Below are 27,151 nucleotides of genomic sequence, written 5' to 3'. Positions count from 1 at the left end.
TAATGTAACATACACACTCAATAATAACCACACAACACAAATTATGTGGTGCAGCCTCTGTAACCAACATCTCCCACCATCCCATTTTTTATTGTTTAATTTCTCACCCCACATCCAACGGCTGATGCTGCAGTCTGCAGCTTTACAGATTCTGTAAGCTAGCAAAGTCCCTAAAAACAAATAGTAATCCACACATATTGACTAGACCAAAAGTTGTATTTTGACCAGTAGTTTCATTTTAATTTTTAAAAGAGAAAGAAAGAGATCAGTTCCTGCAATTCCTATTTCATATCGTTCGTTGGTCAACGTTGTCTCTTGGGTGAGATGTTTTCATCGATCGACTCGACTATGGCGGATGCAACTCAATTTCTGCCAACAGAATACGGATATGTGGCTCTTGTTCTTGTTTTCTACTGCTTTCTCAATTTCTGGATGGGTTTTCAAGTTGGCGCTGCCCGCAAGAAGTACTTTCTTTTTTTTTTTAATTATTTTTTAACTATATTTTACACAAACACAATTTTTTGTTCAGAAATGAACCTAATTCCTATCTCTTCCGTGGACAGGTATAAGGTGCCCTATCCTACCCTCTACGCTGTAGAATCTGAGAATAAAGATGCTAAGCTCTTTAACTGCGTTCAGGTCAACCTTTCTTTCAATTTTGGTGGATCTATTTTTTTGAATTAATTTTTTTGCCCCAAAGAATTGTGATTTGAGTTAATTTTTTTGGTGGGTGTGTGTTGCTGTTGCAGAGAGGGCATCAGAACTCTTTGGAACTTATGCCGGTGTTTTTCATGTTGATGATAGTCGGAGGGCTAAAGCATCCATGTGTTTGTGCCGTACTCGGATCCCTTTTCATTGTCACTCGTTTTTTCTACTTCAAAGGCTATGCTACTGGCGATCCTCAGAAACGCCTCACTATTGGGTTTGTAACCTTTCCTTTCCTTTTCCGTTTGTTCAGTATTAGAAATTTAGGATAAATTGAATAGCAAAGTTTTGGTTATTATTTATCAGTTCGCTTGCATGCTTGTGCATACGTATAATGATAATCTCTTTGTGACAACAATGGAAAATTTCTAATTTATCTCTCAGTTTTTCTGCATCTGTGCATACATGTGTCCAATATGAAGTTTTGAAAGTTAAACATCAAATGACTCCAGGCGATGGGAAATTTTATTTTCACGAGCTTTAAGTGAGAGGACATATATTGTACCATCTCTTTCAAAGAAAACTACTAATATAAGAAATCCCTTTTTTCCTAAGGTTCAATCATGACTTGTGATTGCTTGTTGGTTCAACTGGCAAAATTTTTTGGGTGCTAGTTGTTTTGTTTAGTTTTTTTTTTAACATGTCAACTGTTGTGAGCCCTTGACCATGGAAACCCATAGTTTGATTATTAGGCTATTTGAAGTTAGCATTTTAATCCAAGTCTTGGATTGAATTTCATAGGTGGGCTAAAAAGCTGAAAATAGAAATATTAGTCACTAGAGAAAGGTTAAGTGCAAGTCATAGTTTTCTAGTGAAACATATCTTGGTCACAAGTTAAGAAGGTATAAAGTTTCTAAATTGCTTGGATAGTATAAGGTCTTATTGACTTCGGATTACTAATCGGTATAAACTTTTCATTGAGATCATTTAGATCAAATTCCTTTGAGACATTTATTCCCTAGTCACAAACACTATTTGCGTGAGTTAGCTTCATTAGCAATCCAAGATGATAGCTTGTCAACAAAATTCTGTTTGTTTGGCTCGGTGAATAACCCTCGCTAGATTACTCCTTTACTTGCTTTGTGATAGGTCACACATCAGAATTTCCTTGTTGAAAATATACCACCAGTCAGCACTTTGAAAAGTAGCATCAATCATCACTGTACACACTATTAGCTTACCAGTTTCGTTGTTGGGTTTGCTGGTTACATTATTGTTGCAATGTATGTCTTGATAATACTTAATTTGTAGAGAAGAAAAAGGTCCTTTCCTTATGCTCACCTTTATTCCTTGTAGGTTACATTTTGGAATTACAAGCATAGAAATTCTATAATAATGAGCATGAGGGAGATTTATCTAAATCTACCTTGGAGAAAAAGGATGGAGTTATTGTGAATTAATTTAATGCAACTTAGAGTTCCTAAAATGTTAAAATTAAGTACTTTTATCATTTAGCCCTGAACTAACAAACTTGATTTTTTTTTTTTTTGAAAAAAAGGAAGAGCTTACAAACTTGAAACCTCTATTTTCAATGCTTAAATTCCATGAGCAGCCCCCCCCCCCCCCCCAACCAACCCTCTGGGTTCCATGTAAACTCGATCTATAATCTATTGTAAGTACTACGTCGTTTTACCAAAATCATGTCGTGACAGAATGATGTCTCATCATGGTTTTATAAGTGAATCTTTGATGTATTTATTAAGTTTAGTGCAACAATCTTAGTTAATTTTGATGATTTATTTATGCATTTAATTTAATTTTTTAATCATTCATGTGCAGGAAATATGGATTCTTGGCTTTGCTTGGACTGATGGTCTGCACAATTTCATTTGGGATCAATCAACTTCGAGGATAAACACTTGTAGTTCATCCTTTCTTTTGCATGGGACTCGCTTTCCCTCTACCCACCTTTTTTATTCTCTATTTCTCTGGTAGCAGTTTTATGTTTTTGTGTTGGTAGCAAAACTACATGCTGAAATTTTGTCAAACTCCGGTGACATACTCTAATCACTTTGCTGCATGGCGCAAGCATAAGCTCATAGTTGACACTGTTGTCATTAGAGATCATTGTCATTAAATAACGTGTAGTTTGGAAGTACATCGCACATTGTTTTGAAGCGACTAATTGTCTTGAGGATTTCTTTTTTTGAAATAAAATGTTGAGGATTTTACCTTCTGAAGTTGGATGACAATAATGATACATGTATATTTATTGCTTTTATGTATTGTGTTTATGCATTCATTTACAATATTAGGTGCTTCCCATCCTCTGAAATAATTCAGGAAACTTTTCTGGGTTGATTGAAACATGAAAATGAACTATTTATTGGAAATTTTGTTTTTGTATTTATCCACTTTTTAGAATAAATATAACGATTTACTTTTGCCGAAAGCGAATCAACAAACAATTGCGAAAGAGTATGTATGGGCAAATATTTCTTTCTGTTTCTATTCATTACAATCGATGTTCCTCGAAGTGCTACTAAACATAGAGAAGGCTGAGAGAAAGATGAGAAACAGCAGCATCCCACTATCTCCCAGCCTTTAATATTTTAAAAAATAAAAAAAGTTAATAGAAACACACCTCTCTCATCATTCTCCCTACCTTCTTGATATTTACCATTTTCCTTATTCTTTGTTTTCGTTTTGATAGTTTAAGAAAGTTTTTTAGAACCGACTGTAATGAAAAGGGCAGATTCATGCCAGATCGCGGTTGTCCATATGTAACATAATTCAAAACAAGAAAAAAAAAAAACCTGTGAAATTAAAAGTAAGATCTTAGATCGAACTGATTAGCTACTTAATTAGTCACCTCGCCTGCCCATCGTCAATAAACTTTTATTCGGACCAGAGGGGTGGAGAGACTGCGAAGTGTTTTTCATCAATTATCAACAAAATGAACATCTATCTTCAGACGACAAGAAGGAGATGCAAAGTTCCTACATAATCTTATATCACTTTTGTTTGGATGAGAACTTAAAAGGAACATCAAGATCACTTTGAAATTGCTTTTACCAGCATATTAATTTAAGGCTCTACAGCGGTAAAAACACCACTGACAAATTTGTAATTCCAAAACCCTAAACCATACATATTCTCATAGTTTTCCACAGCTAGAACGATCATCCAAAAGCTGATATGAATTTCTGAATCCTTGCTTGTGCACGCTCCTTCTCCTCCGGTCCATCCAAGTCACCAATGTTGTCGTGATATTCCTGCGATTTTCAATAGGAAGAATATGCAGTAGGATAAGTGTAACTTAACATTTGCAGATTAAAGCACATCAAGCACACAACTCACACTACAATTTTAAAAAAGGTCAGGAGCTTAGCATATCTGACCACACAAAATGAATGTCAAGAATTATCGAGTAGATATATGATAAACTGGCTTTTTCACGAACCAAGATGTTTAGCATTATTAAAGTATTATACCTTCTTTCTAGAAATAAGAACAAATATTTTTTTAAAAAAGGCTAAGATACATTTGGTCATGTACGACGACAAGCTTGTGAGGTGAAATGTGACAATAATTACTGCGTCCACAAATCGTAACCTGAAAATCCATCAGTTACAACCCATGTACCTGAAGTATATCTTTAACGTCCTTCTTTGTAAGCTTCTGCTGCTTGAGTAGTAGCTCAATTCTTGTTCTCATTTGAGGTTGCCTGCACAATACTCAAAAATTAAAAAAGACCTGGGCTACACATGAAGCTCCTTCAATGAAGAGATATGAGTAAATTTTAAATTTAACTTATACTTACTCAGAGCACCAGAGATGACCCAGAATAACAGCAATTAACTGCAGGTTCACACACAAAGAATTAATACCACTGATGATTGAAAGCACAAAGCTTTAGAAAATCATGTACTTCTGATTTGATTAACCCAAAAAAAAAAAAGGACAACCTCAAATATATGCCAAACCATCTATTAAGGAACTACCCCAACAGCACTAAATTCACTGAAGAAGCTGGAAGTGTGATTACTTTAGATATGACTTCCTTAGGTTCTAATGGGGTTACTGTGGTGGATTTTACAAGTTTCTACAACAACACAAGTTAGCTAACCATTTGCCTATACTAACAGTTTCCTAAAAGATAAAAAATAATATCTTGTCGCACCATTAATAAGATCTATCTGGTAATAGCTACCAATTGCAACTGCAATATGTGTAACTATTAACTTGTGCTAGTCCATCCAATACCAGATTTGACTGATATAATTGACAAGGAATTCACATAACAATCCAAACCTGAAGAGTGTATAGTCCAGATTCTAGCTTCCGATTGTACTTTTCTTCTTCATCCATCTACAAAACAAAAAGAAATGCTGCATAAGTAATTTCAATATGGAAGTAAGGTACAAAGACTACAAGATTCATTAAAAAAATACCTCTAGATCATCAAGTTCAAGCTCATTCAGTCGATCAGTCTCTGCTCTAACTCTATCAGAATACCTGGATCATGACTTAATTACATCAGAAGCAAACACAATTTGTGAACCATATACCAACCTGCCCACAGGTGTGACCAAAAACCTATTTATGATTTGTTGATCTCAGTGCAGAAAGAAAAGAAAGGCACGTAGTAGTGGTGCATTTACTCTTCAAACAGAAATAAAGCAGTGCCCTTTTTGTGAGTTGTGACATGTAATTTTTAAGAGAAAAACACGGAAACGAATCGATCAATAGGCTGGATGACAAATGAATTAAAGTTACCTCATATACAGCTCCATGAGACGGTCAATCTTCTCACATTCATTTTCTACGAATTTACTTAGCAATCTTTCTCTTCGAGAGCCCCTCAAAATTCCACCTGTAATTGTAGCACCGTGCCATTAAATTGCATCAACCATTATGATGAGAAATCACACAGCAATATCACATGTATACAAATAAAATGTTTACAATCAAAAGACCATGCAAATTCAATAGACATAAATCTTATCTCCTCACAAGAATGTATTAATCAGTAAACAGATTTGGGCCAGCTGAATATCACTATACCAGACTGTTAAACATATAAACTCTTGAAAATAATGTCCCTTGTCCCTCACATGACAAATACCCCGAAATGAAAACGCTTGAGGTGTTTCACTTGCCTGCTTACCAAATAATGATGCAATTAGGGACACAAGGCGCTCTTCTAACTCCTCTTGGTACCGCTCTTTCTTGTTCTTCTTGTTCACAGGAATCTAAGCAACATAATGCCAAAATCATATTAATGTTAAACATTCAACAGTAATGTTTACACCCTTATTCACAATGCAACAGAAAAGACTACTCAAATGAAACTGAGACAACAAACAGAGATGGCGGAGGGTGGAAAGGGCAATAAGGAACTTGCCTTACCCATAAAAGCAGCAAAGGCGGTCTTCAAGCCCAAAACATCAACAAATCGTTCACAAGCAGGTGGATACTTGGTCATGGCAAAATCAAGTGCCCTGATAGCAGAAGCATAAGCAGATTTCTTCTGCTTCATAATAATAATCATCAACTCAACACCTTCGGCCTTTACAAACCTCTCCTTATTCTCCAAAGGCATCAACACACAACACAAGCTGTCAAAAAGATTCTCCAACATCTCCTCCTCATCGGAAGTCTTAGGATCCTTCGACTTGTACATTGCCACAGCCTGAAGAAGCACATCCACACCGTTCATCTGCCCCAACCTCTTCTGATTCGCCGTGCTATTCTGCAACAAAATCGCCAAAATCTCTGACGCATACTGCTTGTTGCTATCAAATTCCCTCACCTTAATCTTCCCTAATAACCACCTCAGCAACTTCGTCCTCTCACAAACCAGTTCTGCAACCGAGGGTTTAACCTCAATCAAATTCTCAATCGTAGCCAGAGTGTTATACACAGCCGCCATCTCATCCGGGTCCGAATCAGCATCCGATAGCCTCTGTAAATTCTGAACCAATAATTCTAAGACGTTGTTCTCGATCAAGGCGTCGACCAGCACGCGGGCGGGTTCGTCGTTATCCTCCAGCACGTCCTCGTCGGTCAGGTCTTGCAACAAGTGAACGACATCGATTGCAATGTCGGTGTTGTCGTGAGAGAGGAGGCCGAGGATGGAAGGGATGACGTTCAGATTCACGACGTCGGGGTATAGCTCGGGCCCACCGGCGAGGACTTTGAGCTTCTCGAGTTCCTCGTGTAGGTCGACTTCGGTGTCGGCGAATTTCTCGGGCTGGTCGAGGTATTTGAGACGCGCCTCTATGTTTTCTTTGAGACGTCGCTCGAAGGATAGCACCAGCTTCTTCACGGTGCGTAGGTCGAGTGCTTCCACGCTTGATTGGGATTTCTCGAGGGCTTCTAGAAGAGAAGGGTCGATCTTGTCGTTGCCGTTCGATAGAACGGCGTCGGTTCGTCTCCGTTTGCGGCCGCTTTCCATTTCTATACCCTGCCACACAGTACTCACGAAACAGCAGGTTCTCTGCTTCTGGAGAGTGGAGAACCAGCAAATTAAAATACAAAATAACATTTATACCCCTAAGGTTACTTTAATACACGTTATACCTTAATGTTTTGGGAATAGGTACGTAAACCCTTTCAATAGCTATCTAGTTTGGCCAGCAAAGCAATGATCGATGACATGTGGGGGTCTATTTAAAAAAGTAGAGTCCGATGGTTTCTTCGAAATCCAGAGAGAAATAAGAATACACGAACCAATTAAAATAAAAAATGTTAAGTGCGGATAAAGATGATGAGAGAAATAAAGAAGAACCAATAATCCGCACTCGTAATTTTTTTTTTTTTAATGTTTCTTTCATCTTTCTCTAAATCAAACATTATTCAAATCTTATCTTTAAAATAATTAATTCAATAAATCTTAAGAACTTATAATCCCTTCTGAAAAAAACTCCATTAGTGTTAAATGATAATAATGGTCCAAGACAAGAAAATTGATTCTAATTCCATGATGATAAATAAAGAAAGCAATCATGAGATAATTGTATAATTATAAAATTATAATCAACAAACTTAGAGTATATTCTAAATTACTCTACTCGTAAATTGATAATTTTTAAATAATTTTTCTTTAAATCTCAAGTTATTCAATTTTTATACTAAAGAAAAAGAATAAATGCGATGGATTGGATTTTTTTTTATCTTCATATAAAGATAGAGAGTAAATTAAATTTTTAAAAAATAAAGGAAATGATTTAAAACTAATCAATTTATGCAGGAGTAATTTAAAATTAACCCACATACATATTGCAGCTAGCTTCTTAGATCGTTATTATTTTTACTCCATTTTTGTTCAAACGATGAAAGAAAAGTATGAATAGTTGATGAAATCATTTTTGTCATTTCAAAAGAAAAGAAAAAGATTTAAAGATAATCAATTTAAGGACCCGCCTATGTTGCAACAGTTATACAGTGTCCCAACTTTTGTTTTTTATGATTTGACTACTGTCAAATTTACTTGAGCACCTTTGTTTTCCCTTCATTTACAATTTGTTTACAAGTCTTAGAAGGACAAAATTACCCTTCCTGACAAATGTTGAAGAAAATTGATAAGGGAACAACTTCAGCAACAAATTATCCTTTCAGCAACAACTTCAGCAAACAAAATCCATTGTTGTCGAAGTAGGGAGAAAGAGATCGGATTAGTGGAATTGATGGGTAGACTTTGGAATAAAGCTAGGTCTTTGGTAGTGTGGTTTTTTTTAGGTCGGAAATAATTTATGTTAAGAAGTATGAAGCGGGTTTATTGATGTCAATTTAAACCTCAAGATCGTGTTTTTTTCAGAGATTTTGCCGACTTTGGATCAAAAAATACAATAATATCTTCTTCTTCTTCTTTTTAGGGATTTTGTTGATTTTGAATCTAAAAGTAAAATATGATTTTCTTATTCTTCTTCCTTTTATGGGTTTTGCTGATTTTAGATCTGAAAGCAAAATAATATTAGCTTCTTCTTAAAATATGCGAAGATATAGGTGAAGATGATATCGATGGAGGAAGATGAAGGTGAGGAGTGTGATGATGATGGCGACGAAGATGAGAGGAAAGAGAAATTTAAGGGTGTTGTTGTCTTTTTATTTATATTAGTTGAAAATACTGTAATGTTTCTGAATATCTTATGAATAAAAAAGGAGTATAAGGTGCTCAGTAAAACTTAACATCAGTTAAATCACAAAAAATAAAATCCGAGGTTTGGTACAACCTTTGCAATGTAGGTGAACCCCAAATTAAGGAGTAATATGAAATTAATCCATAAAAATTATTATAATTAACATTTTATATCATTATTTCGGGTTGAAAAACCATCTAACTAACATCAACTTGGGATAAACATATTCCTAGTTCAAATTATGCGAAAAGGAGAAAGAGCCCTATAATTCTTATAAATTACTTTAATTTAATAAAATATTTTAAATAGTTGCATGCAATCGTCCATCACAATCAATTTTTAGGAGAGAGTACAATATCCAAAATCATCGAATCTTTCATCCAAATTTCGAAACAAAATAAAAATTAAATAATGTTTCTTTTTCTTTTGCATGTAATTTCTGTGTTTGACTTTAATTATGGCTTTTACATCGAATTGTACTTGTGAATTTCAGTTGAGCATACCTACGGCTGGGGAGTATCCGACTTATCTAAACCGATCCGGTTTCAAATAATATGAACCGAAGCCGAACCAAAATTTAGAACCGAACCGAAATATTTTGATTCGATTCGGGTCAATTTTAAATTTCAGTTCGGTTTAGGTTCGGTTCTACAGATTCGTGAAGCAGAGTGAAGAACAGAAGAAGAATAGAATCTACTTCCCCCATTAAAGAACAGATATAAACAAAGAATACAAAAAAAGCAAGAGCATTGGCATAGCATATTGTATATGATTGCAAGTTTTCCTCATCAGGGGATACAAAACAACAGTGAAAGTGAAGGAGACAATCACGTGAAAATTTCTAACAACAAACGTTCAAAGAAATCACACCCCCAAAGTTTCTTATTTTCCCAGACCCCAGTCTTAATTAAGTTAAAAACTTAAAATACCGAAATCACTGCAATAACAAACAAACAAACATTGATTTTTCTTTCACATGAAATTTCTACGAACTAATTTCCCAAAATAAATAAATAGAAAAAACGTTAACTAAAACTACTAATAAACACAAGATTTACACAACAAAAATTCCTTAAACACGTAAATTTCAGTAACCAAAAATTATGCAACAAAAAAAAAAAAACACTTCAGCCGAAATTTGAGGGAAGACCTCAGCTTTACTGACGTTGGAATGCGGCTGAGGACAAGGTGCCGCAGCCAACGACGGTTGGGCCTGCCGAAAGTTGAGTTGTTGAGGAAACTCGGACAGGCGGTGCTGACGGCAGCGGGATTGAGAGAGAGAGACGGAGAGAATGAGAGTGAGCGCTGCTGCGTGAGAGGGCGAGGCGAGAGAAAGAGAGAGAGAGAGCTGAGTTGTGCGTTTTAGAAATAAGGAAGTAGGGTATATATTAAGTTTTAGCGATTTTTCTTTTCTTTTTCTTTTTTTTTTAATTTTTAAAATAAAATTTTATGAACCGATCGGTTTATGTATTCGGTTCATAAAAATTTAAACCGTTCGGTTTTTACCTATAAAATCGAACTGAACCAAACGCTCAGCCCTTTCTTGCACTCTTAAGAATAATTAGAGCAAAAAATTATTACTTATTGAGAAGGTTTTTTTTATGTTTTTGGAGCATTTTAGGCTCTAGGAGTACTTAAGAAATTTTTGAGTATAAATTTCTTTTTTAACTTTTTATTTTTTTATGATTCAAACTTAGATGGTCGATCAAATAAAACTGTTTGAAAATCATTCGGTTAGATCTTTCAGGACACCTAAGAATTTAATTATTTATTTATTACAAAAATAATCGATTAAGTAATTAATCTATTAACGATTAAGGGTGGAAATTTCTCTATTTAATCGAATGGACAACAATAAACTTTTTCTTCATGACAGAAATTTCTAAATAATCATTTACCAGCAAAAACCAGAGAAGGGAAAGATATACTGATATTGCCATATCGGTTGAGGAAATGACACGTGTCCGTCAAAGAGGGCAGAGTCTTTGGGTAAGTTATGGCTGTGTACGATGCCGATAAATCACCGCGAAACCAGAGTGAACCGCTGCCTCGTTAACTTTGAAGCAGTCACTTAGATCACAGCCCTCTCTGGACTTTCCTTTTACACACGTGTGTAACCAAATAAAGCACATGGGCATTGCATTGCCAAATTCCATTACTTAACCGTTTACTGGTTTAGCTAGTTTCACCAGATATCACGTGGCACGTGCAACCTATTTGAAACAAAATTTGCACAATTTTGCAAATTAAATAATATGAATTATTTTATTTATTTTTCGATTAAGAATCTCAACGTATACAACACTATAAGCAAATTGAGATGAGCAAATACCTAGTATCTTTTCTACAATATTGTTTCTAACTGGCTATGGTGCACCGTTACAAAAAGCTTTAATGTTTAAATGATCTATAATAAATATTTTGAGTTAATAATATTTGTAAATTCCATTTCAAATTCTAACAATATCTTTTCAACAAGAACATCTAACATTGTATTTATATAATCTAAATCATGGATGTTTTAGTTCAAAACAATAAATTTTATTATAGTAGATATAGCCAAATTTAGCTTGAAATTATCAAGATTTCAATCTATTTAAATTTTATTAGACTAAAAAAACTGGACTGCCCATCCATTTTATGAATATGCATATTTAATATTGGATTTGCTATGTTTTACACAAATAAAAAAATTAAAATAATTGATAGGATTGAGAAACTGATAGCACCAAAATTTTTCTTAAATGTTACATGCAGACTTATAATGTTTTAGTAATGAATAATCAAACCACCTTTCATTAATATTTAATATTTATGTTTATTTGGAGATATAAAATTTTTTTTACTCTGTTAGTCTCTATTTTTGAGATATGTACAATCATGAGAATAATTCCCTACAAGCGTAATTGAAAAAAGACATCATAACGATTTAAATCATAACGATATGTTTATTCTTGAAACATTAGAAAATAACTTGTATATTAGGGAAAAAAAGCATTGAATTTGAGGATCCTGATTCATGATAAATAATTTTTTTATCCCAAACATATGATAATTATTACTTTTTATTAAAAAAATGTGAAATTTTTTATAATTAATATATAGAAAAAGGAGTTAACCGGATAAGCAGGTAAAAACCAGGAAGTTGCTTCAAATGCTCAGAACAGGCGCGTGACCCTGGCGCATTTAATACTTTACGTTCATGCAAAAATTCTCTCAACAGTAGACAGCATACATCAAAGTTCATACAACGCCCAACGCCCCCCCATTCTCTCTTCACTCCATCGATCAATCAATCAAGAGCTTTCAGAAACAATAATAGTAGAAATAAAAAACGACGCCGTTGTTTTAATTGTGGACGTTATTGTGGTTGTGATAAGGGATAATGGCGGTGGTTCCACCGACGGCCACGACACCAGCCTCGCTTTATGTAGGTGACCTGCACCCGGACGTAACGGACGGTGAGCTCTTTGACGCATTCTCTGAATTCAAGAGCCTTGCTTCCGTTCGTGTCTGTAAAGACTCCACCACTGGCAGGTCCACCTGTTACGGTTACGTTAACTTCCTCTCCCCACACGATGGTATCATAACGATAATTATTTTTTCGATACTAGCATTTCCTCTTTATTCATTTTTATTTCATTTATAATCATCAGATTTATCATGTTGCATTTCCTCTTTCTTAGTTGAATATGGTATTTGGTAGTGATGCTTGTTTTCGCATTTATTAATTTTATTTATTTGTTTAGTGTTGTTTGGCTGCTAGTAAAAGTGTGGGAAAAGGAAAGGAAATGTAATTGATAGATTCTTGTGATTATCTTTTTCCAACGCTGTAAAGGAAACAGATAGTATTTTTGATACTATTAGATTTTTCTTTACTTGGGAAGAAATTGAGAGGCGTTTTGATTTATGTATTGACCAAAAGAAAACAAAAAAATTGCTAAGAATTTCATGGTGATTTTTCTTTAATTTCTCCTTTAGTTGAAACATTTACTCCCTTCTTTGTTAACTAGCTATTCGAGCAATTGAGGTAAAGAATCACACTCAGCTCCATGGCAAAATGCTAAGGATTTCATGGTCGTGCCGTGATCCTGATGCTAGGAAAAGTGGAGTAGCAAATTTGTTTGTTAAGGTACCTTCCTCTTTTCATCTTAATAACAAAAGAGTAATTGGTTGAGAGTGAGCTAGCTACCTACCACTGTTTAATGATTTTAATCTGGGAATCTATGACAGAATTTGATTGAGTCGATTGATAATGTGAGGCTCCAAGAGATGTTTCAAAACTTTGGGAATATAATATCTTGCAAAGTTGCCACCTCTGAGGATGGGAAGAGTAAAGGACATGGCTTTGTTCAGTTTGAGACCGAGGAATCTGCAAATGCCGCTATTGAGAATCTTAATGGCACCACTGTTGGTGACAAGCGGATGTAAGTGCAGTTTATTTTTAGGTTCATACTATTATGTCTACAATATCAGGATGCAGGTCTAAATTCTTAATTTAATTATGGTGCAGATATGTTGGAAGGTTTATTAAAAAGAGTGACCGAGTTCTGCCTAGCCCTGCTGCTAAATATACAAACCTTTTCATGAAGAATTTGGATTCAGATGTCACAGAAGAACATTTGGTGGAGAAGTTTTCAAAGTTTGGGAAAATTGCTAGCCTGCTTATCGCAAGGGATGAAAATGGGACCTCAAGAGGTTTTGGCTTTGTGAATTTTGATAATCCAGACGACGCCAGACGGGCACTAGAAGCAATGAATGGATCAGTAATTGGTAGATTTCGTAATCTTTCTTAGCTAAATTGACAAGTGTTAGCAATTTCCTTTTCATTCCACTGTCTCACTTTGTATCTGTTGACTAGGATCGAAGGTTCTGTATGCAGCAAGGGCACAAAAGAAGGCAGAGCGTGAGCAGATTTTACGTCATCAGTTTGAGGAGAAACGCAAAGAGCGAATCTTGAAATACAAGGTAATACCTTTTCTCATTTCTCTTTCTGGATTTATCGATACACAATTACTTTTATTATTGTTTCACTGTAGGGATCAAATGTTTATGTGAAGAACATTGATGATGATGTTACCGATGAAGAGCTAAAAGCGCACTTCAGTCAGTGTGGCACAATTACTTCAGCAAAAGTGATGCGAGATGAGAAAGGAATAAATAAGGGCTTTGGATTTGTGTGCTTCTCAAGCCCAGAGGAGGCCAGTAAAGCTGTGAACACTTTCCATGGTAAGTTGACAAGCTTTTGACGTGTGCAGAAAGATGAATTTACTTTTACTGCACCCTGAGAAAAATGACATGCTCTCCTGCACTAATTGTCTATAGCGATCTTGATATTCAACTTCGTTTCATGATGCCACAGATTATATTGATTAGTAATTATATTAATTTCGTTCTTGAGGTAGAAGAAGGGAAGAACAGCTTTTCTTTTTCCTTCTTGGTGATTGAAATTGCAATATCATCTTTCAGTGGAACTTCTTAGGTATTAAGGCAAATATCATTGTTATATACTTAGCGAATAGCATCAATTATATTCATATAGTATTATTATATGTAATTGCATATTAGATTAGATATGTTAGAGTGTAATGTCATCATGCAAATTATAATCTCAACTTTTGGGTCATTTACTCATTTTGCATTTAATTCAGATCACATGCCCTCTCTAAAGATTTATTGGCTTGGAATTCTCACCTTGAGGTTCAACGGATTGGGAGATTTCATTAGCATGAATGGAGACTTGATTAGTATTTTATGTTTTGATACTTAGGTTACATGTTACACCGCAAGCCATTGTACGTGGCTATTGCTCAAAGGAAGGAGGACAGACAAGCACATCTGCAACTTCAGTATGCACAGCATATGGCTGGAATAGAAGGAAGTTCAGCTAATGTTATTCCCAGTGGATATCCTTCTCTTTACTACACAACTCCTCCTGGTATTGTTTCACAAGTACCACCACGTCCTGGGCTGATGTACCAACCTTTGGGTTTGAGGACGGGTTGGAGGGCCAATGGCTTTGTGCCACCAACCAGACCAGCATTTCACGTATCACCACTGCCAGTTGTAAGTATTTTCTGCTCTGCAACTCTGTCAAGCAACTGTAATTAATGTATAGATTGCGCGCTACAAATAGGAATTTTGGTTGTTTTGAAAATTTGACTGTAGTTGGTGATAATAAGACTTACTTTGAGCTTCTGAAAAATTTCTTCAACAGAACCCAAAACACAATAGGCAAAACAGAGGTAGGATGAATGGGAATATGCTTCCACAAGTAGGTGCTCACTATATGCAACAGTCCTCTCAATCTGCAGCTTCTTCAAAAGATTCAAGCAATCAACAGGTGTTTATTTTTCCTTTCGTAACTATATCTGTTTGTTTAACTTTCACACACTTTCTTTTTTTTCTTTTTTCACTGCCCTATCTCCTTCGCTTTTGCTCTGTGTTATCACACACTGCTATATGCAACTCTTTAAGTAGCATCTACATCTCTTATATATGTTTCATGTTATTGTTATATAAAGAATGCATGTACGCATTTCATGGTTTTAAGAGTGAGTTTTCTTTTTTGGTTGAATTATAAATGATGTTTCTTTAATGGTGTTTCAGTTTGATATTCATTAGTATATGTGTTTAATTAATACATTCTCGTAAACCATGGATTACAGAAGGGTGGGCAAAGCAAGTATGTACCAAATGGTCGTATACGTGAGTTGAACAAAGGATCTGGAGTCTCATTAGGTACTTTTAATTCTGGTGGAGTAATGGCGCGGAAACCAGATATGCTCAATGGTATGCTTGCCGCACCTTCCCCTGAGCAACAAAAACAGATACTTGGAGAGCGTCTGTACCCTCTTGTCGAGAAACACAAGGTAAATAATGTTGTATGGTTTCAATTAAATTTGTAAGCCGTATTCGACATTCGACAAGGTGTTGTAACATGTATTCAAATATTTATGTTAATTGTGCAGCCTGATCTTGTTGCCAAAATTACGGGAATGCTACTAGAGATGGACAACTCGGAACTGCTGCTGTTATTGGAATCACCAGAGTCATTGGCTGTAAAAGTGGAGGAAGCTGTGCAAGTGCTAAAGCTCTCAGAAGCCAAAGTTTCAACTCAGGAAGCCATTCATCCCAATTACCTATCTGCTGAGGTTGCAGTCAATTGAGAAGGCAAGCCCAAATTGTGCTGAAAAATATAGAGGTGCTCACCAAATCGAAGAGGCCAAACTTGTTTTTGATACCATTAGCGAACATTCATTTAGTTCCTTTGTTTCTTTTTTTTTCTTTTTGGGTATAGGACATTGTTTCGTGTCTTAATTGAAGAAGAAAGATTGATACTGTTGATCCTATGTTGATTTAACTGACAACTATTTTAAAGAGAATAAGAGATTGAAAAACTCTTGCACTCGATTGTAGGATTTTGGACTGAGTTTGTAAGCTTTGATCTCGTCTTTCCTCTTTCTGGCTGATGCTGGAGCATGGAAAAACTTTGTGTTCCTGTCTCCTTCTTTAAGCCAAGCGATTCTTGATCTTTGTCTCCGAAAAATCTCCTCATCCTGAAGAATGCTGTCAATCTGCATCTCCAGTTGCCTAATCTCATTTGGTTCTTCACACTGGCCACCCTTTTGCTTTACTTCCCGTGGTTGTTGCATGAGCAGCTTCAACATAGCTTCCCTGCCACCAAATTCCTTTTTACTCCAGCTTTTTAATTTAGCTTTGCATTCTTCCGACAGTCTTCTAAAACAATGTATTGCTTATTTACATACAAGCCGTGTTTGGTTGGTGGACAAGATAAAAGATTTGGAATTGGACCAAACCATTTGCGCATGCCACATGACCTCCTAGTCACGGTTTTATGTGGCAATGGATTGGTCCCGTCTGCATTTCCTGATGCGACAAAGAAAACTTCCACACGTTCCACCTCATATGTCTTTTAACAATTGTTGATAGAACTGTGTCCTCACGATTCTAATATGGGTGATGCTTGCATACATTAATTGAAGTGTTATATTTAAATATTTAAGCGTTATCCAATTATTAAACTATCTCAAATTATTGAGTACACAAATATGTAACTTAGTCACACCCTTTTAATACGATACATAAATCTAATGCATGATTAAAAAAATAATAGTAATAAGTCGACACTCATTTAACATTCTTACCGTTTTAGCTTCATGTAATTTAAAAAGTGAAATTTTGCACTATACTAAAATCACATTATGTAATTTAGTCACACCCTTTTAATAGGATATGTAAATCTAATGCACAATTTAAAAAAAAAATGTAAAGTCTACACATTCTTATCGTTTAAGTTTCATGTAATTTAAAAAGTAATACTATTATTTAAAAATCAAGGCACCACCATTATCTTTTTTTTTTTTTTTTGTCACAACTAAGCCTTTCATTTTATAATAACAATTGCTTTTTAAAGTAGCACACCATAAAATCTAAATACGTTTTGACTTCAAATATTTGGCATTGAATACATTATTTGGCTTGAAGCTTGATGATTTGATATTTGTTTGGGGGAGATGATTTGAAGACATCGCATGTTCAATTATTTGGTTAGATGATTTGAACCCACGCTGCATGTGTTCAATTCAAAATTGTACACTTCTTTTGTTTTCGTCATAAAATATTATAAAAATGTGCAGGTGCTATCGTGCTCTTGCAAGTCTTATCAATTACCATGACAGGAAAAAGACAAAAAGATATTCAATAGACTGGAGAAGGAAACAAATGCCAAGGATCTGCGGCCGCTGGTGTTAGCGAGGAGCTAACACTCAGAACAAGCAGAGACACAAACCCCTTATTAATTTTTGTTTAATTTTACCGAACAATAATGTTTCTTGGGTCGGTCAACTAGGCGTTGGCCAACATCCTTGGTGCTTAATATCCTACCAAAAACTACATAATCCCTTCTGAAAACATCATTAATTTCCACCATCTAACATTGCCGATGACCGTCCATCATTGGCTGCTGCAAAATCCTAAAAATCCCATGAACTCGTGATTCTGAATCATTGTAATGCTCTTCTCAATGCCAACGACTCCTGCAGAAGTGAAAGATTTGAGGGAAAAAATTAGACCTTACAAGTGATCACTCGCAGAACAATAAATGTCCGAAAATGAAATGTATATTCTTGAGAAAGAGATTTGCCGTAGTTACCCATTGTGAGAGCGCTCGCAAAGATCACACCAGAGAGGAGAAACACAATAAGTGAAGCTCTTTTCAGAATTGCTACAAGCTTTCTTATAAAATACTGACCCCAGAATCCGGCCAGTACAGACACGGCCATTAGGTACAATGCTGCAACAGAACATATAATTAATATCAATAACAAGATGAATATCTTCTCACTAATTAACAGAATCAAAATGATAGAAAGGATGTAATACCATAGGGTATGGGGAATCGCTTGAGCAAATAGAACTCCACAACAGATAAAGATGATGAAAACATCATCACAAATGTTGCTGTGGCACTTGCAACCTGCGAGCCACATCATTGGCAAGATTAATTCATGATTAAGTGACATATTATTATTCTTCATCAAAGCAATATTGCAGCACATTTTTACACTTCCGAGTTTGTAATAATCAGACCTGGGGAATGACACCAATCTCAAGAAGAAGAGGGCCGAGAATGAAGCCACCACCAGAGCCAAGCAGGCCACCAACTGTGCCTCCTAAGATACCGCAGAACGCACAGAATGCAATATGCATTGGAGTCCATTCAATCGAAGCCCCGCAGATGTATTGTGTCCTCTTCTTGTGCTCCGTGTACAACTTCACAGCTTCATATCCAAAAACTCCCAGGGCTATAGGAAACTGAAATAAAACAGAAAACCAAAATGCGCGCTAAGCCCACGAAGCATGCACTAGTAATGCTTAATTTGTCTGAATTAGCCAGTAATTTAAGAAAGTAAAGGATAACACTATAATATGAGCTACCTGTGAGAAGAAGAGTGCCCAGTACCATATGCCACAAGGAGCGACATCATTCTGCATCAACAAGAGCATCATAAAAAGAATGAGAATTGACTACAGCCAAAAAACTATACCCCGCCCTCTGTTGAAAACCATCAAGTTTTTTAAGCTTTTTGTAATGGACCCTCCAAAGTTTCGTTCTCACCACTCAACTTATGATAATATACACTACAGTAAAAGTTGGAGGGTCTGGACAGGAATCTTGGGGATGTAAAAATCATAATACTATAGACAATTGCTATATAAAGCAGAGATACTTGCCTTGACAATCTGAATAAGTAGGAAAGAAGCCCAAACAGCAAGTAGAAGTAGAATATTTTTCCAACTAAGGTTGAAGCGCAATATTTCCTGGAAAATTGAGGAAAAAATATTGATTGAGATCTTCCAATACCTAGAAGACATAAAGAAATTTAAAATTATATGACAGGGCTTGCTTTGCTCTGCTTACCAAATCTGATTTATCTTCTCTGGGATCCAACGGCTCATACTCTGCATCAATTAGGACTGCCAACCCGAAAAAACAAAAGGGGGCAAATTAAAGTAAGCTACACGTGACATATAATTAAAAATTTATAAATAGGTAAATGACATACGTTCACCATGTGAATTAACCAGAGTCTCGTTTTGCTTGGCGAGTTCATTCTGCAGATTTCAGAATTGAATAGGAATTAATAAATTCATCTAAAAGCTTGTTCAATTAATATAATACCCACAAAAGATAATTAAGTAATTACGTTCAAATCGGTCTCTTCCTTCCACATTTGAATGCCCTTAAAGAAAGACCTTGAAGAGGTTCCCAAGAAGAGTATGATAATGAGGACTGTAATCAGCCAGTACGGAAAAACAACACTGAGAGCAACACCAACAGTGATGCCAAGCAACAGCATGGGCTGAAACAGAAGGGCCAGATCATAGTCCAAAATGGGCACATCCTTGGTTGGATGTGGCACTCTCAAGTTGTACCAAACTGATGATGCCGAGGCCCCCATTATCATGCATTTGGAGATGGCGGCAGCAGATTTTGTATCAAATCCCACAATCAGAGTAAGCATTGGCACAAATATGCCTCCACCACCAACTCCACCAACCGTTCCACATGCAGATCCCAGGAATCCTATTACTGTTGCCAATACTATTCTCCAACTAAACTCCAATTTCTGCATACACAATGAATATGAATGAATCAATCTTGGCATATAAATGACTTAACTAGTTCTGGAATTCGAACCCCGCTCACGTATACGTAAAAAAAATGTTAGAAAAAATATAAAACGAAAAATAGATAGAGAGACATACGGGCCAAACTTTTTCTGTGACAGAGTTTGAAGATGAAAGAAAAATGCGTTCATTAGAGTGGCTACCGACGTTGCTGTTTAGGAAAAGCACGGAGAGGGTTATTGCAACCGAGAAACCCGAGAGAAGATAAAACACAAATCCTCTGGTAGCCATGGCCATGTTGGATTTGGTGGTGGTCTCTTTCGTTTCAGCAACCACAAACCAACCAGAACCAGTCACGCTACTTATTTTGCTGCTTCAAATGCACAGAATGGAGGACCATGTAAGAACATAAAACTGAAAATCTGCTAGCTGGCTGTTATGCAGAGAACGACAGATAGAGAATTGTCCGTATACTTATAAGGCAAATTATGAAGTGGTGGGTGGCCTGGCCTCCTACGCCATAATAAAATTACGGCCTCAGAAAGAATCTGAGAAGGATCAACGAAAGGCGGTTTGCCAGATCACACATGTGTCTACCACGTGGCATAATTATATTTGTCCATCACTACAATACAATATGGAAATAAATATATTGGATATATCAATACAGCCACATGCGCAAAGCACAACGCATAATACAAAGGGGTTATTTTCCTCTCAAATAAAGAAAACAATTTCTCCCTTTGTGTCAAAAAAGTACCTAACTTGAGGATGGTAACGGCTCGGTGTCATCCCTAAACTGACCCAATAAACAATTACAATGGACCAAAAACTATTATCCCAAATCAATTTGAAAATTAAATTAGAGCGAAACTTATTTTATTCCGACTTGATTGATTTTTGAGATATAAAAGAAGGTTTGAATTTTAGTTCTAATAAGATCAGTTCGTAATTCTGTAAGTTATTTTATTATTATTAAGATGATCTTAAACTATTAAAAATTATTATAGAAAAAGTATATCAATTTAATAGCTGCACCTGTTATTGGTATTAGGTCAAATGAATATGCACATCTCAATGCAGGGCATTTTAAGTTGTGTTGCACCATTAAGGACCTATTAGATTAAAATAAACTAACTGTCTTCTTATTAGAAATCTATAAACTTTTGGGGACCTTGACGTAAGTACATCACTAAGTTCAATTCAATTTCAAAAGTTTGGCTCGACTGTAAAAACTTTTCCAGAAAGAATCGGTAATTAATGCATATATTAAAAAATAACCATAAATGGGTTTCTATACAAAATGGAAAGGGTTTAAATGTTTCATATATAGGGGAACAAATTCAGACAATTTGTAATGTCCTTTTGATATTTCCTAACAAAAAAACAAACGAGTCAATGCAGTGAAGATTAATTGCAAAACTAAGCCACTCAGCCTTTGCTCTCACAAGCTATTCAAAGTTTTCTTATAGAGGGACGCAACATGTTGTTTTTTTATTTATATTAAAATTAGATAGACAGTTATGTTTTTTCCGCAGATTTGTGGATGAAGGAGATTTTTTTTTTTTTAATATTTGTGAGAGTATAAACTTAAATTGTGCCATAATAAAATTGATCAAATAGTCTCTATAGATGTTCAAGTGTAAAATACATATCAGTAATTCAGGAAAATTTTAAAAATAAGAATCAATCATAGTCTACGAGTTAATTTTACTACGATTACCAAGACCATGTCTATTATGACACAGTCTAGATATATGTCCTAAAAAATATTAGAGAAATATTTACTCTATCCTCTAAACCACAACAAAAATACCTACCTTTACTTATTTTAAACTCAGAAAGAAAATATTGAGTCCCCATAAGGAAATTCAAAAAGCAGCTCTCATTAAAGGGTGAACATATTAGTGGGTTGTATAGGGTTATAGCACGATACAGATTTGAAAAAGGATTAATACATTTATTTTAATTTATAAAACTGCCACCACATATTATAATAAAACTATCACTCAATATTAAAAATATATTTGCCAATTTTTTATTTTCACTTTACTTTTTCTTCTTCACTTCCATCAATCAACAACTATTAAAACCCAAGTATCAGTGATCACTTCACTATTCGGCTACTTTCACCCTAATTTTTCGTTTTCGTATTTGATTAGGGTTTATTTTGAATAGAGAACTAAATATTGAAGTATATATAATTGAAACAATTAATTCTCTTACATCTTAGGCAATAAATTTGTAGTAGATATATCTCATGTTCTTCGAGAAACTATAAGAAGAAATTGCTTGTGTGCTAAAGGGAAGGAAGTTGTTCTCTACAAATTGATGCTAGCTCAAAGTTGTGTGCTATTGAGTTTCAACGAGCTTCATTTATTGTTGTTATTTTTTAAAAATGAAAAAGACGAACAAAGTTTAATTGTTTTATTTATTTAAGGGTACTTAAACATGTTTAAACTTCTAAATTATATATTTTTTAGTAGAATATATAGCTTGTATTTGAATTACATTTTTTCCTATTTTCTTATATAGCATTCTAAGTGCCTGTTTGGTATGACTTATTTAACGACCACAAGTGCTTATTTAATCCTATAAGCACTTATCATAATTTTTATTGTTATTTGGTTATTTTTCTAACAACACTTTTGAAGTTTAAATAAGATATTTTACCTCTACTAGCAAAAACTCGAGTTTTGGGTTTTGAGAGTAGAGGTTAAAAAGTTTTTTTAATGTTAAAATATCCAAAATATTCTCTATTTAGTTGACAATCTAATTTTATTCTTTTTATAACATAATTTTAAAAAACTTACCTATTAAGGTAATTTCATAAATTTTTAATAAAAACTTTTATTGACAACTAAACAACTAAGTTTTTTTTTTAATAAAACTTTAGTTATAAAAGCTCTTCTTGAAAAGCTATGTCCAAACGGATCCTAAATATTTCCATGGTAAGACTCCTAATGTCCCTCTATTAAGTATATTTTATTTTTTTCTACTAATGAAATTTAATGTTCACTTTATAGTATAATTAAAAAAAAATTAAACTGAGATAATATAATGCCATGTTTAGTTTGAAAAAAAATGAGAAGAGAAAAATGAAAAAGAGCGAAAAAAAAGATAGATTGCATGTCTAACTAAATAATGAAATTAAATTTGACCAATCTTTTTATCTTATTTTCTCTCATCCTCTTTCTTTTACATTATTTTCCTCTCGTCTCATTTCTTCCAACCACACATATACCATACACTATGTTTTTGGATCCGCCCCTGCAGTCTCATTGCGAGAGCAGCTGGCAATCATTTGGCATTCTTCTTCTTCGTGATGATGTGCCTCCGGCATTCTTCTTCTTCACGATGATATACTTTCAATATAAGCGCGCAAGTGGACGTTTGATTTAAATACACAATGTGACAAAGTTTGGACCCACAATGTGTGACAAAGTTTCGTTTAAATACGTCTACTTCTGAATTGACCGGCCATTACCCCTAATTGAATAATTGATGATAGATTTAAAAGGGAACCAATTTTGTGGCACAATGTGTGCGACAGTTTGGATTCTTTACGTCACTACAACTTCTAAATGACAAAAAGGACCCTGTACGTTCAAGCATGATTCACGTTGCTGATTATAATTCATGTTTTAACTGCACCGTGAACTACCAACTACCAAGTCATTATTTGTCAGCTAAGCACAGACTATACAATTCGATACGTTGAGCTTGTTTCCGAAAACAAATTAAAGATTAAAATTGGTTTTTTTTTTTTTGTCTGTGACAGGAAGAAGAAGCATAAAACTAAAAAATCAAACGTGTTGGTGACTTCAATAACCATTGTAAAATATGATCATTTTCTTCATTTCAGGTCAATGAATTTTCTCAATTGGAAGATCTCCTATACGAATAATACGCATTTTAGTTGACTAGGCATAAATAGCCTTCTACTAAAAGAAAAGACATAGATAGAAGGTAGTCACATTTTTTTTTTTTTTTGATGAATTAAGTTGCCCAACAGTTAGGCTGATCAGGTAACTTTCATTTCTTTGGCTTGGATTGGAAGCTCTTTCCAATTGCCAATCGTTTAAATTAAACAAACAAACAAGATTTATTTATACAATCCCCGGTTCTCCAAATCAACTCTTAATAATATGGGACTTCTATGATAATCCAAAGGGTAAGGGACTATGATTCTATTATGCCACATCCTTGGCCACGCCCATGTGGTCTATACGTGCATGGTGTGAGCCACATCTGTGCCGAAGTTTACTAACAAATAAATCAACAACCAAATTAATGTGGGCATGATTGAGCCGAGGGTCGAAGCCAGTCGTGTGGTCCAACCTTGATCTTTAAAACCTCAACAATGACCGTAACACGGTTACACCACAACAATCTTTTACCCTTCGTATTTATTTATGTACAAATATTTATTATCTATCTTTATTGTCATTACTTGTTTGTGTTCGAAATCATGTAAGGTTTTGGTATTGGACCTACCATGAACTGACATATTTTGTATTTTTCAATTAAGATCGTCAATCTGTAATATTTGAACTGTCAACCTCGAAATATCAAAGTCTGACACACCAATATTTCAATGACGTAATTTAAAATTACTCCAATAATTGGTCATCTTCCAATCAAGATAGTTATGTACGAGTTAAAACTTAACCTCATGAACTCAAAATAATAATAATAATAATAAGGTTGTGGCTATATTAAAGTTTAACTACGTTAGAGCACGAATATCAACCACACACGCAAAGTGATAAATAGTAAAAAAATAAGTTTTTTTTATTATTTATCACTTTGTGTGTGTGACTGAGATTCGAGCTCCACCATAAGTGAACTCCAATATAGCCGAATCCTAATAACAGTAGTACGACATCACTTACCCTAGCATTATTTGCCCACAAGCTAAGTCTGACGCCAATTATCTTTTACGAGTATTTAAACTTAAGAATTTGATGCCATTTGCAAAGAACTATAAAAAGAAAGAAGATCGACAATTAGTTCAATTAATTTCTGTAAAGTATTTGGCGTGTAAAGTTCCATTAATTTCTGATTTTATTTGAACAAATGTTTAGTTGTCTAATATCAATCGTTTAAAGTATTCGATGACTGCATGAACTGCTTTAATGTGTTTTGTTTAGTGAAAGATGTCGAAAAGCAAGAATTTACTAATTAGAGGGCATATTTAAGATTTGAGTGGGTTTATAGAGTAAATTTTTAATTTTTAAAATTTAAGGGTGGATTTATATAGTGAATAAGTGTAGGAAGTATTTTAATGGATTCAAATATCTTTATACTATTATGTAAGAAATTTTTCGTAGTATCTTTTTTTGAGCCCTACTCAACTTATTTGACGACGAGTTTGACAAAAGGATTGAAAAAATAACTAAAATTTAACATACGAAAAATTGTCATAAGTTATTATTTCTAAATCAAACTTATTCGAGTCCCCTTGTTTAGTGCACCTTAAAAAAATGAATGAACTAAATATATTTCCTTCTCTCTACTCTTTTAGTACACATAATTTTTCTAAGTGACTTTATTAAGAATTTTAAATTCTATTATAAGTAATTCTAAAAGATAAAAAGATACAAATTCTAATGTAATTATATTAAAATTTATATTTTTTATTTTTAAATTTATTCCACGACTTTAATACGATAAAGTCACCAATAACACAAAATCAAAAATTGAAATATGTATTGTATCGTGTGCACCGACTCAGTGAGTCGGGGTTTGGCCGTTATCAGTTGATCTTCTGTCAAATCAAACAATGATAACAGTGAAGAGTTTCTTTCACGTTCCAAGAGAGTGAAAGAATCTTAACAAGATTTGATGTGTCAAATCCTTGGACGATGATGTTGTATCTTTACAGGTGATTTGTAACAAACACGAGCAAAATGCATTGAAAGGAGAAATTGCATTGACTCTTATTCGTCTATTCATTGAAAATTCGGCCTTTATATTGGACCTAGCCAGCCCAATTCCGCTATGTCTGTTCGGGCCTAAAACCGAACAAACCAACAACAAACTAACGTAGACAAGTAACCAACAAATAACAAATAATCACCTTTTTAGGTATTCTAATTACTAAATTTTTGTCGGTAAATTCAACCTAATCTAACAATTCATGCAGGTCAATTAGAAAAAAGAAAATACCAGGTTTTTCACTCAAGAGAACAAAGTTAATTTATAACTAGGAGGAAACAAAAAAAAAAAAAAAAAAAAATCCAGAAAACTTCAAGAGTAATTGAAGATAAGTATGAATTGTTAAAACCCGCATGAAGACAGTTGAATTTCTCTTATTATCCTTCGTTTAAACGACTGCTCTGGAATATCGACTGAAGATTACGTTGTCGACCACTAATTTCCTAAAATTACAGTCTATATGGAGAATTGAAAATATATTTCATATTAACTTTTTTTTTTCTAAAGAACATGCACATTAACAAAGATAAAAAAAAGTATAAATAACTGAAGGCAAAAAATTATATAAAAACAATCATATAGAGTTGCGAAAATGCGTACCATTTTTTGAATTGATCCAATCCAAGAGTCCGACTATTTGTCTGGCTTCTTTGAGAGAGAGAGAGAGAGAGAGTTACAACAAACGAGTAATGAACTAAAAAAAAAAAAAAAAGGGGGAAGCGGATGGAGGGATAAAAGGGAGGGAGATAATTATGGAATTTTTGGCGGTTTCAGGAAAAAAATAAATAAATGGCTAAGAATATAACTGTTAGATTTGAGGTGTTAGGCATTCAAAGGGGGATTTTGTTTATGGGAAATCATTATTTTAAACTCCTCAATTTGTTGGATAATCGCACTATTTACTCTTCTTTTTTGTTCGAGAGACACCACAACCCCATTTGTACCAAAATTTGGAACTACGGTTTCGGTCAACCCGTAATGTATTAGCAAACTGTGTTTTAATTAAAGAACAAGACTTAAAACTTCTAAGAGGTCTAGATTAAGGACGAGTAAGCAAAAATATAGCACAACTAATTCTACGTGCCGGCTATCGCCTTAGAGCAAAAAACATTCATCAAGGGGGAAAGCATTCGGTATTATGGAAAGATGGCCTCTCTCTCTCTCTCTCTTCCCCCCACCTTTTTTTTTTTTTTAATGCATTCATAATTCTTCGGTATTACCGGGCGGTTTTAGGGATATTAGATTTTAGACAATTTTTTTAAGGCTTT

General features: G+C 34.5%; 4 protein-coding genes across 6 annotated transcripts; 2 read left to right on the top strand and 2 right to left on the bottom strand.

Annotated features, from left to right (window-relative positions):
- The first annotated feature begins 200 nt into the window (after positions 1-200).
- LOC102624040 (uncharacterized) lies at positions 201-2,885 on the top strand. 2 transcript variants are annotated; one of them, XM_006481872.4, is made up of 4 exons: positions 221-464; positions 564-639; positions 750-922; positions 2,485-2,885. In XM_006481872.4, the coding sequence occupies exons 1-4, from the start codon at positions 325-327 to the stop codon at positions 2,558-2,560; spliced, it is 465 nt and encodes a 154-aa protein (XP_006481935.1). In that variant the 5' UTR covers positions 221-324; the 3' UTR covers positions 2,561-2,885. The 2 variants fall into 2 exon arrangements, with proteins under 2 accessions (XP_024955389.1, XP_006481935.1); XM_025099621.2 differs by having other exon boundaries at positions 201-639.
- A 745-nt stretch (positions 2,886-3,630) lies between these two features.
- Positions 3,631-7,392, bottom strand: LOC102623455 (uncharacterized). Of its 2 annotated transcripts, XM_006481871.4 has the most exons (9): positions 7,231-7,392; positions 6,053-7,153; positions 5,816-5,900; positions 5,425-5,521; positions 5,100-5,163; positions 4,960-5,016; positions 4,469-4,506; positions 4,291-4,372; positions 3,631-3,920 (listed from the first exon to the last, which is right to left on the bottom strand). In XM_006481871.4, exons 2-9 carry the CDS (start codon positions 7,103-7,105, stop codon positions 3,828-3,830), a joined length of 1,569 nt encoding a protein of 522 aa, XP_006481934.1. In that variant the 5' UTR covers positions 7,106-7,153; positions 7,231-7,392; the 3' UTR covers positions 3,631-3,827. The 2 variants fall into 2 exon arrangements, with proteins under 2 accessions (XP_006481934.1, XP_006481933.2); XM_006481870.4 differs by lacking the exon at positions 7,231-7,392 and having other exon boundaries at positions 6,053-7,186.
- A 4,632-nt stretch (positions 7,393-12,024) lies between these two features.
- On the top strand, positions 12,025-16,075 carry LOC102618925 (polyadenylate-binding protein 7). The gene is made up of 10 exons (XM_025099591.2): positions 12,025-12,370; positions 12,803-12,921; positions 13,023-13,216; positions 13,303-13,562; positions 13,651-13,757; positions 13,829-14,018; positions 14,560-14,855; positions 15,007-15,132; positions 15,458-15,661; positions 15,761-16,075. Exons 1-10 carry the CDS (start codon positions 12,175-12,177, stop codon positions 15,956-15,958), a joined length of 1,890 nt encoding a protein of 629 aa, XP_024955359.1. The 5' UTR covers positions 12,025-12,174; the 3' UTR covers positions 15,959-16,075.
- Positions 16,076-17,497: 1,422 nt separating this feature from the next.
- On the bottom strand, positions 17,498-20,441 carry LOC102623178 (sulfite exporter TauE/SafE family protein 4). Its single transcript, XM_006481869.3, has 10 exons — positions 20,082-20,441; positions 19,520-19,942; positions 19,379-19,427; positions 19,234-19,289; positions 19,047-19,133; positions 18,750-18,800; positions 18,402-18,626; positions 18,195-18,288; positions 17,965-18,105; positions 17,498-17,848 (listed from the first exon to the last, which is right to left on the bottom strand). Exons 1-10 carry the CDS (start codon positions 20,238-20,240, stop codon positions 17,766-17,768), a joined length of 1,368 nt encoding a protein of 455 aa, XP_006481932.1. The 5' UTR covers positions 20,241-20,441; the 3' UTR covers positions 17,498-17,765.
- Between the last annotated feature and the right edge of the window lie 6,710 nt (positions 20,442-27,151).

Source organism: Citrus sinensis, chromosome 6, assembly GCF_022201045.2.
Source record: "Citrus sinensis cultivar Valencia sweet orange chromosome 6, DVS_A1.0, whole genome shotgun sequence".
NCBI classification, from domain to species: Eukaryota; Viridiplantae; Streptophyta; class Magnoliopsida; order Sapindales; family Rutaceae; genus Citrus; species Citrus sinensis.
This window is presented reverse-complemented; position numbering and strand designations above follow the sequence as displayed.

What these genes read in the sequence shown, in the direction of transcription:
- LOC102623455 (XM_006481871.4), bottom strand. Translation starts at nt 7,105, where the DNA reads ATGGAAAGCGGCCGCAAACGGAGACGAACCGACGCCGTTCTATCGAAC. An exon ending in TTGCTGCTTTTATGGGTAAG is followed by an intron (nt 5,901 to 6,052) that starts GCAAGTTCCTTA and finishes TATGTTGCTTAG; the next exon opens with ATTCCTGTGAACAAGAAGAA. An exon ending in CTGGACTATACACTCTTCAG is followed by an intron (nt 4,507 to 4,959) that starts GTTTGGATTGTT and finishes GTGAACCTGCAG; the next exon opens with TTAATTGCTGTTATTCTGGG.
- LOC102618925 (XM_025099591.2), top strand. Translation starts at nt 12,175, where the DNA reads ATGGCGGTGGTTCCACCGACGGCCACGACACCAGCCTCGCTTTATGTA. An exon ending in AATGAATGGATCAGTAATTG is followed by an intron (nt 13,563 to 13,650) that starts GTAGATTTCGTA and finishes TCTGTTGACTAG; the next exon opens with GATCGAAGGTTCTGTATGCA. An exon ending in AGCTGTGAACACTTTCCATG is followed by an intron (nt 14,019 to 14,559) that starts GTAAGTTGACAA and finishes TTTGATACTTAG; the next exon opens with GTTACATGTTACACCGCAAG.
- LOC102623178 (XM_006481869.3), bottom strand. Translation starts at nt 20,240, where the DNA reads ATGGCCATGGCTACCAGAGGATTTGTGTTTTATCTTCTCTCGGGTTTC. An exon ending in AGGAAGAGACCGATTTGAAC is followed by an intron (nt 19,428 to 19,519) that starts GTAATTACTTAA and finishes TGAAATCTGCAG; the next exon opens with AATGAACTCGCCAAGCAAAA. An exon ending in GCGATTCCCCATACCCTATG is followed by an intron (nt 18,106 to 18,194) that starts GTATTACATCCT and finishes GTTCTGTTGCAG; the next exon opens with CATTGTACCTAATGGCCGTG.
- LOC102624040 (XM_025099621.2), top strand. Translation starts at nt 325, where the DNA reads ATGTTTTCATCGATCGACTCGACTATGGCGGATGCAACTCAATTTCTG. An exon ending in AGCTCTTTAACTGCGTTCAG is followed by an intron (nt 640 to 749) that starts GTCAACCTTTCT and finishes TTGCTGTTGCAG; the next exon opens with AGAGGGCATCAGAACTCTTT. An exon ending in CAGAAACGCCTCACTATTGG is followed by an intron (nt 923 to 2,484) that starts GTTTGTAACCTT and finishes ATTCATGTGCAG; the next exon opens with GAAATATGGATTCTTGGCTT.